Genomic DNA, 17,845 nt, shown 5'->3' with positions numbered 1-17,845 from the left:
GCCCATCTATTTAATGTGGTAAGTTGCCTGCTCATTGTTTTGAATAGGCGCTTTGCCTGAACAGCTGGTGCGCTGACTCCCCTCTACTGCATCAAGGTGGTACATCAAGCTTGAATTGCTGTAATAGTATGTACAGTACATCCTTGGTAATTGTGTTTTTTAAATGTTTTCATGTTATTAATCACACAAAATTAACACAAAATCCACAGATCTAATTTGAATGTCACATTGGTTAATATTTTACATGTAGTCCTTTGACAGGACAGCATGCATCTGTAATGGGAGCCAGCTGGTAGATAGCTGTGCAGTGTGTAAACCTCACTCTCCTGACCTCGAGAGATGCACTAGCGACTGACACTAAAGACTGTAGCCTTTAGCCTCCTTGTTAGCGCACCCGCCTACCATGCCGGCGATGCCTGTTCAAGTCCCGTTTGGAGCGGGGCGTTCAGGGACTGTTACAATGGTGCGGTGACCTGGATGGGAGTGAGGTTTATGGGGTGAATGTAATGGGAGCCAGCTGGTAGATTGCTGTGCAGCATGTAAACCTCACTCTAAAGGCTGTAGCCACCTTGTTAGCACACCCACCTCCCACGCTGGAGATGCTGGTTCAAGTCCTGTTTGGAGTGGGGCGATCAGGGTCGGTTACACATCTGAAATTTAAATACTCTATAGGAAGTAATTCCATTGCCCGACTGAGTCTATTTCTAGCACAGTGCTAAGAAGAACTTTGCCGTGTAAAACCAGCTACTTTCAGAAGTAATTTTATGTACATAAATTGCTGTCATAGTTGTATAAAAGTTTATAGACTGTTATTTATTTAATTTCATATTAATTAATGTATTTATTTATTTGTAGTGTTGTAACCTGATGTTGGTGGAGGTCATCACTAAAGAACCCCTGAGCTTCACTGTGTTTCACTATAAGAACCCTAAACTTCAACATACTGTGCAGGTAACTACAAACATTCACACACACATGCACATGCAAACTGTACGCAACCTGAGATGAGCAGTTTGTGTTAAACAAACTCCGGAATGTCCAGCCTGAGGCCAGATTTCTGACAAATGGCTAATCACCTTGAACTTTACCCTAGTAAAACCACACCTCTCTACCTACAGGCTTTGGCTTGCATGAATTAAATGCACGTACCTGTAAATGTCTTTGTGTGTATGTATGAAAAAATGAGTCTCGCCTAAAGCCAGTGCTGTTACATCTGACCTGTGTGTTGGACGTCAGACGAGAAGTCATAAATGTGATGCAGTATGTGCCACAATTTACAGAACGCCTGTGAATCACCACCACTCCAATGTGATTGGATGGCACACTGTTATCTAAGGAGCTAATACATGTTCATTCTCCTTTTATTTTTATTAGCTTAATTCATAAGCTCTTAGGGTTAGAACAAGAACACGAGCGAACGCGAACAGACAAGGGCAGTCAAGCACCTTTCTAGGTCATATTTCTCTCCCAGAAGTCTACAGAAAAAAAAACAAGAGTTTATATTTTGCATATAGAAAATAAAGCTTATTTTAAGAGCTTTAATATATTTTGCATTTTGTTTTCATTACAATTAAGCACACATAACCCCCACCTCCTACAAAGTACATCATAAAAGATTTATTGTACTAAATTTAATTAAACTACTGATCTTCTGTTATATGCAATAATGTAATTGTGTATTTAACAAAACATACTCTTAATGAGAAAAAAAATAAGCCTATTTCTAGGACTGTATATATATACATGTGTGTATGTATATATATATATATATATATATATATATATATATATATATTTTATACTGTGACATTATAATTTCATGACAGTTATACACCCCAATTCTCATTACCACAATGCAAAAAAGATGGCCATTATATTATCATTATCGCTACAAGAAAAAAATTTGGTATTATTTAAATTATAAAGTATATCAACACATCATAGTAGTACTCAGATGTAAAAGTAAAACATCCTAATATGTTACAGTAATGAGAATTGGGCGGTAAAATATGCTTAAGTGTAGGGATGTCCCATTACCATTTTTTGGAAAACGAATATGTTTAGCTATATTTGTAGTGTTTTTAATTAAATAAAAATGCATTTTTATTTTATTCTTGTAATATTTCAAGTTTCAAATACAATACTGTGAGACTGATGATTTGGCAGAAATTTAGGGCTATAGATTTCGTCAACATCTTATCGCCTCCGGAAAAGCAGGTTGCTACGTGACCCAGTGTGAATATTAAACTGCAAAAGGCTGCAGTTTAATTAAATAAACATTTAGTCTGTTTGTGCTGCACACTGTAACGTCAATGAGCACTCTACTCTCTGTCATCATCTACACGCAAAAGCATGCATGATGCTCATGATGAGGTGTTTTCTGTGGATAAGCGGCCGTCTTCGCACATTCCCTTTGATACACATGCACATGCATACAGTCTATTTAATTGCAATAAATCACAGCCTTTGAGATTAATAATCACACTAGGACATATCCCAAATTTAATTTGTGCACTGGATGTTTATGTGTGGCAGAGTGGGGCCGGGTCTTGATTCCGCACACCTCGAGAGGGATAAAGGCCGACCAAAGACAGCATTGTGACAGAGAGAGATTTATGGACAAAATCTCTCTCTCTCTGTCGCACTACCATCTTCGGTCGGCTTTTATCCCTCTCGAGGGCTAATTAGCCTGTTTAGGGGCCAGGTGTGCGGAATCATGACCCGGCCTGCCACAATATGCATTGGCATTCGTCTATCAGATGGTATCGTTTTTTGGTGTCTGAGCATATTTATAAGTACAGGTACATGAGCACAGTGTCGGAACGGATTCCAATACCAGTATCTGTTTGGGCATATCTCCACTTAAGTGTTCTGACAATTGTCCTAAATGTAGGCTTAATGTTCATAAAATCAAATTTCAATACAAATACACAATGCAAAAATATCTTAATGATCTTTCCACTAGGCTTAGTTTTCTTTATGTAAAATGCATTTATTTTTTTATTTCTTTGATTTTGGGGTGAAATTTGACCCAGACATTTCTTAATATTTACCCACATTTTTGTAAAAACCGTCTGCCTCTGTCTGATAATACAGATCGTTTTAAAATCTACTTGTAGATTCTCTTTGTTGTGATGACATAAGTGTTTCTGGACTATATTTCATCCTTTGACATGGTGTATATATGTTGAATAACATCCTTTTACATGTTGTTCTTAGGTTCATCACAGTTAGTTAGCAGTAAGAGCACTGTTATTTTGAATAACACATTTTCCCACAGGCTTTTCATTATAACTGTTTATGAAATGAACTAAGGACAATTGTGTCACTGTTGAGCAACGGTTCCAGTCCATCACATCTGTTTGTTTGTCACTTAATTTTGCTGACATCCACACAGTTGATGTTGCTGTTTGCTTGCTTGTTTGTTTGTTTGTTTGTTTGTTTGTGTTTATTATGATTGGTGCTGATGTTATTTGAATGCTGGGTGACTCGGTCACAGTGGTTTTATAGAGGTGTGTCAGTAAGTAGCCGTAAACCTTCAGATTGTGCTGATATATCTCTAATCCACCTTCAGGCGAAGTCTCAACAGGACAAGAGAATGTGGGTCCTGCATCTGAAAAGGCTGATCCTTGAAAACCATCCAGCCAAAATACCGGCCAAGGTTAGAACATGCATATATACAATGTCTTAACTATAATTCTATAGAATGTACTCTCAGTGATTGTGAGGCTTTGGCCAAATCTGGTTGTTCCCACTGAACTGTGCCACAATAAAGTAGTCCAGATCTCAAAGAGAATGAAAGAACACTGAAGGTGAAGCAGAACAAAGTCTTTCTAGCAAGTCACTTCACTGTCAGCCATCTGTGGAATGCTCTCGGGAGGCATTTTTCCAGTCATGCCAGTGCAGCTCCTATCTGCTTGAATGAGGGAACACCAAAATCTCCAAAATGGTTGGTCAATATTATTATCAAAGGACATAGTTCAAATCAGGAGTAAAATCTGACAAAACTGGTATAAAAAATTTGTGCTTCTTTACCTCAGATTACACTAAAAAATAAAATTTTCTCAGCTGATGCACGTTGTCCAGGTGATTGACAGGTGATGTCTGAATCTAAAAGGTTATTGGCTCTTTTACCAGTAAGGTGGGACTTCCTTTCGATATCCATTGACCGTTGGCTGCTGTTGGCTATCCAATTTCTCCCAATTATTTTCATAGAAGTGGCCCGTCTCTGCTAAATAATCTCTGAGCAGAAGTTTCTGTTGAACTTGAAATGAGGGCATAGTGCCACCCAGAGCTTATTTAGTTGAAACACAACCTAAAGGTTTTTGAATAAAAGCTGCAGTTGTTCACAGTACTCAATTAGATGGTTTTACCCCATTTAAATAAAGAAAGAAATTTCAACTGAAATGTATTTATGTATTTATTGCATTGTAACCTTATTTCCCTATCTGTCACTCACTCGACGTTGTGTCGATGAGTTGACACTAGGGGGTAGCTCCTGCGGAGCCCCAACATCTCTGATCTTGAGAAAAGGCCAGGTCTACAGCACATTTCAGCTCGCACACCACTGTTTTGCTGAGCAAATACCCCTGAGTTTTCAGCAGCAGAAAACTAAGGAGTGAACAACTGATATATATATATATATATATATATATATATATATATATATATATATATATATATATATATATATATTATACCTACATATACATACACATATATATATATATATATATATATATATATAAAACACATAAAAGAGTTTAATTGGCTCTAAAAGAGTGGCGCAAATGAAAAACATCTTTTTCAAGATGACTTTTTCGTTTGTGTATGCTTCCTTGTTGTGATCATTACCTCTCTGCTTCCCATGGCCACTATTGCTGCCTCTCGTGTTGGGCACTGCCCAAGCAGGGACAGCGCTTGTTGATGGATCATGCTCTCATTGCGAGGGCATGATTCTGTCAACGTTGCCGCGCGGCTTTCTCTCGGTACCTCACCGCATGCCCCAAGGGCCAAGTGGAATCCTCCTCTCCCCCTGAAACCTTGCGGCCCGGTGATCGGTCCCGGGGCTCCGAGCACCGCTTATGGCCGCGCCACTTCCCCGTACCTTTTCTCCCGGAAGTGCATGATGAGCTCACTTGATCGTGGCGGGCATATTTACTGCCGGACCCGGTTCGCGGGCTCGTCCTCTCTCACTACCCTCAATGGTGGGGCTGCCAGGGGGTGCTCGGCGACTCCCCAGGTTGGTAAGGCTATCGCGGTGCACTTGTGGAGCCATCCGAGTCTCCCGTCCAGGGCCCATGGGTTTACGTCGTCACTCAAGACTGAACCTACAGTGCCACTGGACAGGCCGCCTCCGCCATGCACGCCACGGCTCTCCTGCAAGTGCACCAAGCCGTGGTGCTCAAAGAACTGCACGATGGTAGTTCTGACCCGAGATATATGCAGGAGCTGCGCTCAGTGACGGGTCTCGCCCTCCGAGCGATGATGGTCATGGCGTGGTCTCTCGGGCAGGCAATGTCCACCTTAGTGGTCCAGGAGCGCCACCTTTGGCCCAACTTGGTCGAATCAGTACCGTAGAGGATTTCGCCTAGCAATCCTCAGTGGTTAAAAGGCAGATGGGGACCATTCAACACATCCTGCCCCGGCGCGACGCAATGTCTCGCACCCCTGTCTGTTTGTCGCCAAGGGCGTCCCCCTGTGGTAGAAACACTGGCTCTGCCACAGCCTGCCCCAGTAGGCAGGCCCCGGCGACGAGCGACCTGCAGAATCCAGACGCCACCTGTCTCATGGCCGGTCGCCAAGAACCCAAGAAAGGCTTCAAAGCGTTCCCCTAGATGGGTAGTCCAGGAAGTAGGAGACCTGCTGCACAGGAGCTGGTAAGAGCACCACTCCTTCCCCCGGTGGAGGGCCAGATGGAGGTTCTTTATTTCCTTTTCTTACCTCACCACATGCACCAAGGCCGCGGTACCCACATTCTAAGAAAAAAGTAGTCTTCTCATTTCCTGGGCCTCACAGTCGGTGTCCCTGGCCATCGTTATCACGACCACCGGGCACTGTTTATCTCTCTGGCAGGCATGGCGCCTCGGAGGTGGGCCTCCCGCCCCCGCGAGCCTAGCTGTGGCAAAAATCCGCCCCTGATGTGATGGTCTCCACGGGCTACGAGGATGGAAATCTTCCTCCCTGTCCCAGGCGGTTCCGGGAGCGGTCACAAGGAGCACAAGGACCAATTCCCCTGAGGAAGGACCTTCTTTCTCAGGGACGGGGCACCATCTGACACCCGCGACCGGACCTCTGGAATCTCCATGTCTGGCCCTTGGATGGGATATGGAAGACTTAAGTGGCTTGCCACCAGCGGTGGTAGACACGATCACTCAGGCCAGGGTCCCCTCAACGAGGCACCCTTATGGCCTGAAGTGGCGTCTGTTCACTCAGTGGTGTGCTTCCCGAGGTGAAGACCCCCAGAGATGCGCAATAGGGTCAGTGCTTTCCTTTCTGCAGGAAAAGTCCCCCTCCACCTTGAAAGTGTATGTAGCCGCTTTATCGGCGCATCATGCAGTGGACGGTTAGTATTAGGGAAGCTCGATTTGATCATCAGGTTCCTGAGAGGCGCAAGGTGGTTAAACCCCCCCAGGCCTTGCCTCGTTCCCACGTGGGACCTCTCCGTGGTCCTTCGGGGCCTTCGAGGAGCTCCCTTCGAGCCCCTTGAGTCAGCAGAGCTAAAGGCGCTCTCTCTGAAGACAGCCCTCCTGACGGCGCTCACCTCCATCAAGAGTGTAGGGGACCTGCAGGCATTCTCTGTCAGCGAACTGTGCCTAGAGTTCGGTCCAGCTTACTCTCACATCATTCTGAGACCCCGACCGGGCTACATGCCCAAGGTTCCCACAACCCCTTTCAGGGATCAGGTGGTGAATCTGCAAGCGCTGCCCTAGGAGGAGGCAGACCCAGCCTTGGCGTTGCTGTGTCTGATGCGCGCTCTTCGCATCTACTTGGATCCACAAGTCGAGTGAGTGACAGATAGGGAAAGTCTTGGTTACTAACGTAACCTCCATTTCCTGATGGAGTGAACGAGACCTTGTGTCCCTCCTGCCACAACACTGAACCAACCGCTGAAATGGCCGGGTCTTTGACTCAGCTCCTCAGTGCAATACCTGATGTGTGTTTGCAGCGTCACTCCTTTTATACCCGTATGTCCGGGGGAGTGGCATGCAAATTCCACACGGCAATTTCCATTGGCCTTTTCTCAAGATCAGAGAGTTGACCCCCTAGTGTCAACTCATCGACACAACGTCTTGTTCCCACCATCAGGGAACGGAGGTTACGTCAGTAACTGAGACGTTTTACACAATTAAGCACATTTTCTCCTTAATGCTCATTACATAATGCAGGGTTTCCCAAATGGGAGTTTGTAAAGGAACTCCTGGAAGGTCGTGAAGAGGTTGTGTACCAAAATATTTCTGTTATTTTCCAAATTTTAAAGAGTTTGATAGATAATTTCAAATATTGTCCATCATTTGACAATTAAAACAGAGAAAGAAAGAACATAAATCAAAATTCCTTTTAACCATCCTTCTGACTATACAGCTGCACTCTCATTCTTGTGTCTATATGGCTTCTGAAACCAAATATAAATTATAATTGAGTAAAAATATAAGTTTAATGTTTCATTTAATAGAAATATGCCTAGAAGTAATGGGGACACCTGAATGTGTTAATATTATAATAGATTTATCACAATAGATACAATAGAGTTTCGTCATAATAATAAGAAGAAAATGAAGTGCAAAGATATAAAACATTATATTTCGAAGTTAATAATTACTTAAAATATCAGGGGTTACTTCAGGTAAATCATTTAGGTCAAGGGGGTTCAGCAGACTAAAAAGTTTGGGAAACCCTGATTTTTTTATTCCCATTATTCTCAATGGTGATTCAATAACATATTCTATTACAGTACAGTTTTTTTAAACAGTATTACAGTAAATAAATACATACTGTAATACATTTTTTACTTGATACTACCCTAATATATACATATAAATGTTTTTTTCTTTCACCTAACAGTAAAGAGATTAAAAATCACTAAACCTTAAAGGGGTCAATACAATTTTCCCTTGATCTTTTGACATAGAAAAGGTCACTGTACTATAAGTGTCAGAACTCAATACTTACTCCTCACTGCAGAAAGAGCATTTGTTGAAACCAAGCTGCCAAAATGACTCGACTCATTTTCTACTTCCTCCACATTGTGATGTCACACTGTGCAAATATTGTGATATTTACATCTGACCGCCTACACTACAACACATCAATGCCTTAATTTTTATAGAAATTAAGAAATAATAGAAATGTGGGCATTTACTGTAAAGTCTTAAAGGAGTAGCCACACTGAAACCGAGTATTTCTGACAGAGGGTTAGAATAAGGGTGGAAAATGATCATGGTTTACAAATATGACTTTACTAATATTATATCTGAACCTCAAGAAATATTTGAAAGTAATAAAAAAAGGTAATGCCATGGCCCCTTTACATGCAAATAGAAAATAGAAGCTGACCCAAAATGCATTTATGCAGTGGTTGCGTAGGTGTTACAAGAAGTGTTCCCTCTGTCTCTCCACAGGCTAAGCAGGCCATTCTGGAGATGGATACGGCAAGTAAGTATTATTCTTAACTTCACAAAAGCTACAGTGCATGCATGGGTGAAGTTCATGTGTAATATAAAAATAACTGGATTTCAGACTCTATTCTGAAACTTTCTTTAGACCATCCAGGTTTTAACTTTAACTCTGAGGGTGACAAGAAAGTCAACACTAAAGAGGGTCCTTCACCAAGGAGAGTGCAGAGAAGGACAGGTAGACACATTGATGCAACAAATGGATTTCATCTTCTCCAATCTTCTCTTACCTGAATCTTTTTTGAATCCATGTTTCTGTTTTTAATATGTCTTTCTCCCTCTGTCTCTCCTATTCTCAGAGCCATTGGCTAAATTACTGAAAAACTCCAAACACACAAGTAAGTAGCATTAGTTTGTAAAGTGATTCATGTAAAAAGTTTTCTACAAATTCTACAAATGTAATTTAAATGATTTCTTTCTTGCCTTTTTTTTGCTGTAGTATGCAGCCCAGATACACAGAAGGTAAAAACCTCCATTAAAGAATATCTAGAAGATCTTAAATAAGTACTTAAATAAAGCCATGCCCTCACTTTACGACTTCAACAAGGTTTCATTCCATCTGTCATCTTCTTGTCGGAGCAGTGCACATACTACACAACAGAACGCAGGCGAGGCCAACAGCAAAATAGTTTTTTGAGTTAACACAAGATCTTTCCAGAAATGGAGGGTCAAGATGAGCTCGCTGTCCAAGTTGTGCTCTGATTTTTCTGAAAAACAAATGAAAAAATTGGACAGAAACAATTATTGGGAAATCTGACCAAAAATCATGTAGTGAGGGCATAGCTTAAGTGTTAGACCTAAGTGTTCGAGAAGATATATCAAAAACGTGCATTTGCTTCTCACAGCGTTCTAGTTTGGGGGTCACCCTGCTGTCACCTGTGGCCCATTTGGGTTTGATTGGCCGATCTCGTAGCCTTGTCAGTGAATCACAGGAGTCGCTGGATCCTGGCGACCAAGGCAACCACAGTGATGTAGATGAAGTGCTGCATCCACATGATGCAGATGATGAAGATGACACTGGTTTGGTGAGTGTGAGATGACATTTAATGTGTGACATCACTTGCCATTTATTTCTTTTTGTATTATCCTTATTACTTAGGAATACAGTGGCAATAAACAAGGTGGTTCTATCCATCCATTCAAATGTCCGAATCTTTTTTTTAACTGTCTAAATTTCATCATTGTGTCTAGATTTCATTTTGACTGATCACATGACTTTTGTACAACCAGGGTTCTGGGGCCAAGCTTAGGGTGCCATGGAAGAGCAGCCGGAAAAGGCTAAACCAGCAAGTGTCAGTGGACAGCATTGACCAGTGGAGAAACCACAACCTCACTCATACAGATCTCCAGGTACTAAGGACATACTGTAGGCGATACATGATATTTCATACCAAAGGTTTGAGGTGTTCTCAAGCTTGTTTTCACAAACAATCCAACACTCCAACAATCCAAACGCTTTCTATTTCATTTATTTGTTTCTTTGCTAATGCAACATAATGTCAAAAATGTTCTGTTCATCATCCCATCATTCATGTTGATACGAGATACAATAATCCAAATGAAATAATCCATAGAACCATATAATGCAGTGAAAAACCATATGGCTGCACGCCTGCCTAAGCTACCATATCATGCTTGTTTACAGACAAATGTAGGAGGTGACTACTCACCTGACAACAAAGGAAGCTGTGTTCTAAATAACTACCATATTGCTTCTTAGAACAAAATCAACATATATCCAATTAAATAAAAGCTTTACATAAACAAAATTAATCAATTTACATATTACATTTTAATATTTCATAATTGCTAAATTAAACTATAATCATAATCAGAAAAATAATATATAATTCCTTCAACATTAGAAATATAAATTTGGCTCTATTTCTCTATCATAAATTCCTTTAAGGATTTCATTCGCCATGGCGATTACTGCTGTTGCAGACTTTTTTTTTTTAGTAGTAGATATACCCAGGTTGTGAGACACCTTGAAACTTATACTTTTGCCCATGATTTATAGCAATAACTTGAAAAGAATAAAAAGAATACAGAACACAGTTTGTGTGCACTAAAGCTTGTGAATTTTTTTTATTAAATCAATCTGATTCTATTTTGAGCAACACATTACATTTGGACATTTAACGGCTTCTGGAACATTTCTTTTCTTTGAATATCTTATGGATGCAGAAGTATTTTTTTTCTATTTAATTCATTTGGTTGCTTCTTGTTGAAAAGACTCCATCAGTTGCTATTAACTAGTCTCAACATTATGGTGTTCATTATGGTGCACTTGGATGAGTATCCAAATGTCTTACAACTAACACATTTTTCAAGTCTGCCTGAAATTGTAGACATTCTAAAATGACCTGGGTGAAAGAAAACCTTTAAAAAATTGTATTTAATTAAATTGTATTATCATTTATTATATTTTTTCAGACCACCAAAAAGACCCTAAAAAATGAGGCTGTCAAAATGAATACCCCTGTCCTACGAGTGACCGGTCCTCCTGAAACAGAGACCGAAGAACACTTCTCTCACATGCTGGGAACAGGCAGGGAACGTTCTGTCCGCAACATATGGGCAGACCACCAAGTCCGGAGGGCTATGTTTCCCATTCGCCAAAAGTCTGTCCAAATTGATGATGATGAAGACATCTATCAGATGTTCCTGCCAACTGATAGAGATGCAAGCAGTCATAATCAAGAGAGTGACCATGAAACCACTGACCATCCAGAGAGACCCTGTAGCTGGCATAATATACAGACTCATAGATCGCAGCTAGAACTTCCCATAAGTGGGGGCAGGGTACTTCGTAGGACCAGCAGTGTTAGAGAAAAACAGAGTGTGAGACAAACCCCTACCAAGCGAGCCCTACAAGAGGAAGAGACCAAAGCCCAGCCTGAGTCTTCAAGCTCTGAAATCTCAGAGTCATCTTCTGCCGAGCAGTTAACGATTGATGATATCGAGAATGTTTATGACAACATTAGTTACGAGGAGCTTCAGGCCATGGGGCTGATTCGCAAGGACCAAGTTGCAGAGGTCACAGAAGTCAAACCTAGTATAGCGCCACAAGTCATAATCACTCCAACTGAAAGTGAAAGTTCATGTGGTCGAGAGACGGAGCAATTTGAGACTTGTGATCTGGAAATTGTTGAGGATGAAGAGAATGTCTATGACACCATTGTTTTCCAGGATCGCCCAGTCCATTCAATGCATACTAATCTGGGAAAAATAGACAGCCTGCAGACATCGGAGATAGATCTCATGGCTAGCAAGATTTTAGGGGGCTTGGTTTCTGAGAAAAGCCTCTGTCCTAGAAACAACACTGAAGTTGATCGACCCCTACCCCAGATTCCATCTGCTTCCATTTTGGACACTGAAACTTCTCAGATTTTCACGGCCAATAACACGTTAGAGCAAGTGGATGAGATCTGTTGTGATCTGGAAAACTATATCCGGAACAATGAAAAGAACCCGGACAGACTTCCAGCAGCATTTCCTGTAAGTGGAACGGACTCCTCATGTAAAACACATGACTCACCACAAAAAGCACAAGACTCGCTATGTAAAAAAAACAGCTCCCCATGTAAAGTCAACAGGTTGCAACAAAGGGTGAATGATTCCCAATGCAAAGCACAAGAATCTCCAAGTAAGAAAGACAATTCTGGGCAAAAGTCAAATGACTCTCCATGCAAATTACCCTTACAAATGGACCCTATAGTTTCTGCTTTACCTGGATCACAGAGTCCAACGGCATCCAAACCACCTCCAGGTCTCCATCTCCCCATCATCAACATTCCAGAAACAATGTTAGATGAGAAAGAACTTGAGATGTCTTCTTCTCCTACTTTACCTTGTCTTCCTTTTCCCCCCACCCCTGAGCCTCAATGTGGCACAGTGAAAAGCATCCGCAACAAACTAGCTAGATTAAGCAGCGGAAGCTTCCGGATGGATGATGAAGACATCTCTTCACCAAAGGACTCAGAGCTTCAGTCCTTGTTTAGTAGTTTAGAGCCTGGCTCCTCTAGTCTACTGCTGGGTGGAGAAGCAAGAGATCAGGTTCATGAGCTTGGGGACAGCGGAAAGAACAGAGTGTTCCACATGGCTAGGCAGTACAGTCAGAAGATCAAAAAGGCCAACCAGTTACTGAAGATGAAGAGCATGGACCATGAACCCAGTTATGCCAAGCTAAGGCTGAGTAAACAGAAAGACCTGGCATCCATACTGGAGGAGAAGAAACAAGGTGGCACTGCTATAGGTAAGACATACTTGCATGACCCTTGCTAAGTTCATTCTATATATTTTCTACAAAGTGTTACTTAGTGTGAGACAAACAAGTTAAACAAAATTATATATTTGAAGTTTATATGAACACCTCTTTCTTTTTTACTTTCATTTGGTTAGGTGCAAGAATAGCCGAGTACTCCCAGTTGTATGAGCAGGTGGTTTTTAAGGGTTCTCCTATAACTCCTCCAATACTGAAGTCCTCTGTCAGTCTTGCAGGCCCCCATCCACTTTTCCCGAACACAACCCCCTCCCTTTCCCTATCCGAAAGCTCTACCCAAGTGTCTGATTGGTTGAACTCCACATACAGTAATGGGGAACTAGCTGATTTTGTGTCCTGGCCAGCAGAATCGTCAGTGTGCACTTCAACACCACAGAGAGCACTGACTTCTGCAATTTCAACTCCTGCCTTGAAGAATTTCCCACCTGCTCATAGTACTCAACCAAATCAGCGTTGGAGTGCCTGTGTGACACCAAGCAAAGATGACTCTGATCACATTTACTCTTCAATAGGACCACGTAACACTAAAGTTTCCGCTTACAATCGCTGTCAGTCCTCATCTTCATTGATAGATCAAACTGGAAAAGAGAATGGGAGGGGACTATGTAATCAGATGTGGGAGGTGCACAGAAAAGAATCAAGGACGCACATGTGTCGGCAGCAAAGCCTCCCTGAATGTCCTGTCCAGGTGACTTCTGACCTCTCAATTCCATGTAATATCACACTAAGGGACTCGCAGCAAGTTGTGGTGCTGGGCAAAAAAGTGCCACTGAATGCACAAAGTGCCACTGAAAATTATCTGGCCAACTTTAAAGACACTGGAGATGATGATGACGATTATGTGGAGATACGTTCTGAAGATGAGGGCGAAGAGCAAAAACAAGAGGTGCCCAGGCTGCACAATTTATCAGGAACTGCAGTTAAGTACTGCAGCCCACCTCAAAGCAGCATTCAGACCCTTGGAAACGGACAGCAGACCACACCTGAGATGGCTCTACAAGGATACCTGTGGAATGATCCAGACTGCAGCCAGCAGGGTGTAAATCAGCCCAAAATTGTCCAGTCAATGAGAGAAAAGTTAATGTGTCTCAGCTCTAGCAGTTTTGCATAAGAATCATGTACTTTGGACAACATGCCACATACTTGGCACATGCAAGAAAACTTTCCACATGGAACGTTACACTACTTAGACACAACACAAAGGATACACTATACAATATTTCCATTGTAAAATAATTTACTAAATTCAATACACACATCAACAAAACATTTTGTAAATTATGAATTACGCATTACTCTGCATAAATCTACTTGAATTTAGTTGCACAAAGTAGCATATCTAAGCAGGAAACTATACAGATGTAACTTTCAAATGATTTTATTTCTATTTCATATGAACACCTATGTTGTAAAACAAAACTTTCAGCTTACATGTCAGATCATGATCAATCTGACCTGATCAAGGTTTAAAGGGAAGTGAAGTTCATGAAAGAAAATAAAAGACATTGGACACATCGGTAAAACTTGAATCATAGGCACAAATCTTTATTTCTAATATCAAACATATTTCTCCCTTAAACATTTACAATATTCTCATGAATTACTGGTTATAATATTCTAGTAAATGTACCATATATACTGTAGATGTCACCTACAAGATTTAATATGCTGTATAAAACAAGCACATGACTGCTGATGTTAAATTATCTGGCATAATCTCTGTGTACACACGTAGATAGAATTGTCATTGGACAATAACTCAAATATTTTACTTTTAATTGTGTAAACAAGCAGCTGAAAAAATCTGAAAAAAGGTCTGTGTCAAATACTGAAAAAACGTATATATCAAAGTAGCTTTGGTGTGTAAGATCAAAAAATTGTAGATTATCCAAGGAGGCTTGCAAACAGTTTCCATAGAAAAAATCTGCAGGAATTTATTAAGAGGCCACAAAGTGCAAAAGTGCAGAACACTGGGACACTGATGATGATGATGTACAATAAATCGCAAACTTTTTGTTTCTGCACTGAGCACCTTTGCACTTTGGGCCTCTTAATAAATTCCTGCAGATTGTTTCTATGGACATTGTGTGCGAGACTTCTCTCACCTTGTATTGCTTTTAATTGTGTAGAAATATGCCATAAGTAAGGGTTGAGTAGGTATCTACAGAAAACTACATGTATGCTAATATCACCAGCGACCATTCATTGTGTGATTTGGTATATTTGCATGCCATGTTTTCTCAAGACCAGAATGCATATAATTCATATATATTTTATTATACTGTACATTAGGTATGTAGAGATTTATCAGACTGGGAAGTCATAGGTGTATTTAAAACAAGGTGATCAAGTTGTTCATGCTAAAATGCTGTTTACAAACAACCATGGCTCAGACATTAACGGTGTCAATAATGCTGAAAAAAATTGCTATATGGATGTAGATTAGATTTTTGTTTGTTTTGATTTGCATAACAACAAAACAATCATTAGAGAATGTAATTGGCAAAAACTGAACAAATATCAGGTAGTGTCTTAAATTGATAGTTCACCTAAAAATGAAAATTCTCTCACCCTCATGCCATCCCAGATGTGTATGACTTGCTCTCTTCTGCTGAACACAAACAAAGATTTTTAAAATAATATTTCAGCTCTGTAGATCCATACAATGCAAGTGAAATGTGACCAGAACTTTCACATTCAGCCACCTACTGGTTGGGGCTGGTCAAATGTGACGATTTATAGTAAAAAGGACTTAAAAATCTGTTTCTCACACCTATCGTATATTTATGAATTTAACCACTGGATTCTTATGGATTAATTTTATGCCTGATCACCATTCAATTGCATTTTATAGACCTACAGAACTGAGATATTCTTCTGAAAATCTTCATTTGTGTTCTGCAGAAGAAAGTCACATCTGGGATGCCATGAGGGTGAGGAAATTATGAGAGAATTTAAATTTCTCTGTGAACTAACCCTTTAAATTGAGATTCATTTGATTGTGTTCATGGGGACCATGATGGAGTATGGAGTTTGAGGTTTCAAAAATGTTTTGTAATTTGTTGTAAATTTGGGCTCAATATAATGTATTTTCTTGTCATTTGATTGTGTATAGGGTTTATATATATATATATATATATATATATATATATATATATATATATATATATATATATATATAAAACCTGTCCCTGCCTTCTCTCTACATAGAAACAATATACTGGCTGGCTCACATACTGTCTTCTTTCATCCCAAAATTTAAGAGGTTTTTTTACGATTAGTGATTTTCTCAGCACATTTCATTGTTTTTTTTTTGTTTTTTTTCGTTTTTTTTTTCTTCTATTTATTTACCTCTGGGTATTTCTATTTTCGCTCTAATTTTGAGATGTCTGTTTCACTTCGAAGAAATAATGTTATATGACCTAATAAATACCAGTGTAAATAGGGTGAATTTAAATTTGGATCAAAGCTATCAGTGAAGTATGTTTGCATGTTGTTGAGGTTTTTTTTTTCTCTAGTTGTAAATTGTTTTTTTTACTTGTGGGTCAGTTATCCTATATTGGAATTGTTCATTTTAATTTTAATATTCTGTAAAGGTGTACATTTTCATGAATATTGCCATTCTCTGATTCTCATGATAAGAGACTTAAGTTAAGTTTTTGCTTTTTTTGTTTTTATTTTTATATCTGCCTAGTTGTAAATCATTGAAGATATACTTTAGGGAACAAATAAACCTTCAGTTAAAACAAAATGTGTGTTTTTTTTAATGTCTTTATCTGAAATCTTAGTAATTCATTTTTCAAACACCATTTTATTCTAGAAATTCTTATTTTAAGCTTATAGGTTTATTTATACAAAGTGGAGACAATAAAATGTCAATATACAAACATGCATTTCAAAGGGTAATATCAACCCTGAAAATTTTTTTATTTAACACGTCTTTTTCAAGATGCCTTTCCGCTCCTGTGTTGTTTCTGGATGCGGTTGATTTCTCTCCACTTCTGACGGTCATAAAAGCTGCCTCGCGTGCCTGGTCTGCGATAACATGCAGGCAGTGTTTTATGAATGGTTCATGTTCTAAGTGTGAGAACATAGCCATGGCAACATTGCGGTCACGGCTTACTTTTCTCACGAGAGAAAGCCACTTCAGCCGCCCCCCGCGTTGTTCCTTTTTCCCATGGGATTGAGGACGACCTGGCTGGTGCTGAAGACGATTTGGGGATGACGACGGGCTCGGTTTTGCTGGATATATCACCACGAACCACCCGCCCCCCGGCACGCTTGCTTGCTTCCGTCTGAGCTCAGGATGAGTGTGGCTCGCCTCGTGGCCAGTCGGCATTCTCCCTTAAGCCCTCGGAATTGGATATCGCCGCTGCATCGGAGAGTGTCACAGCGCTGTGCAATGCTCTCAGAGCCACGAAGGTCACAGCAAAGGCACTCGGGCGGGCGATGGCCACCCTCGTGGTCCAGGTGCATCACCTCTGGCTGAACATGGTCGAGATGCGCAACATCGACAAGACGCGCTTTCTCAACGCCCCCGTCTCCCAACTTGCACTCTTCGGCGACACCGTCAACGACTTCGCACAGCAGTTTTCAGCGGTGAAGAAGCAGATGGCAGCGTGCTCGCTGAGGGCGTCCCCCTGCAGCTAAACAACAGGTAGCTCCGCCTCAACCCGGGCCCAGCTCTCAGCCCCAGCATTGAGCACCTCGCAGGCAGCGTACGCCCCCCGTCTTCAGGACCCCTTCCAAGACCAGGAAAGCTCTGAAGCGCTCCTGAGACAGGCGACCCAGGCAGTCAGACATTCGCTCCGGAGCTGGTACCAAGACCACTCCGTCCCCCAGTGGAGGGCCGGAAGGAGAATCCTTGTTTCATTTGCCACACTGC

At 40.9% G+C, this 17,845-nt stretch overlaps 1 protein-coding gene across 2 annotated transcripts in view; it reads left to right on the top strand.

The window, feature by feature from the left end:
• The window catches only part of LOC127628649 (pleckstrin homology domain-containing family G member 1-like), an 89,052-nt gene extending 72,374 nt beyond the window's left edge, over positions 1 to 16,678 (top strand). For both annotated transcript variants that reach the window (XM_052105418.1, XM_052105417.1), the window contains exons 9-18: positions 856 to 951; positions 3,575 to 3,661; positions 8,622 to 8,655; positions 8,764 to 8,853; positions 8,975 to 9,013; positions 9,115 to 9,137; positions 9,521 to 9,700; positions 9,906 to 10,025; positions 11,112 to 12,933; positions 13,080 to 16,678. In XM_052105418.1, the coding sequence (XP_051961378.1) occupies positions 856 to 951; positions 3,575 to 3,661; positions 8,622 to 8,655; positions 8,764 to 8,853; positions 8,975 to 9,013; positions 9,115 to 9,137; positions 9,521 to 9,700; positions 9,906 to 10,025; positions 11,112 to 12,933; positions 13,080 to 14,071 (3,483 nt within the window). In that variant the 3' untranslated portion in view covers positions 14,072 to 16,678. The remainder of the gene's footprint in view (positions 1 to 855; positions 952 to 3,574; positions 3,662 to 8,621; positions 8,656 to 8,763; positions 8,854 to 8,974; positions 9,014 to 9,114; positions 9,138 to 9,520; positions 9,701 to 9,905; positions 10,026 to 11,111; positions 12,934 to 13,079) is intronic.
• Positions 16,679 to 17,845: the final 1,167 nt, after the last annotated feature.

Source organism: Xyrauchen texanus, chromosome 35, assembly GCF_025860055.1.
Source record: "Xyrauchen texanus isolate HMW12.3.18 chromosome 35, RBS_HiC_50CHRs, whole genome shotgun sequence".
In the NCBI taxonomy this organism is placed as follows: domain Eukaryota; kingdom Metazoa; phylum Chordata; class Actinopteri; order Cypriniformes; family Catostomidae; genus Xyrauchen; species Xyrauchen texanus.
The sequence above is the reverse complement of the archived record's forward strand: the minus strand, read 5'-3'. Positions and strand labels throughout refer to the sequence as shown.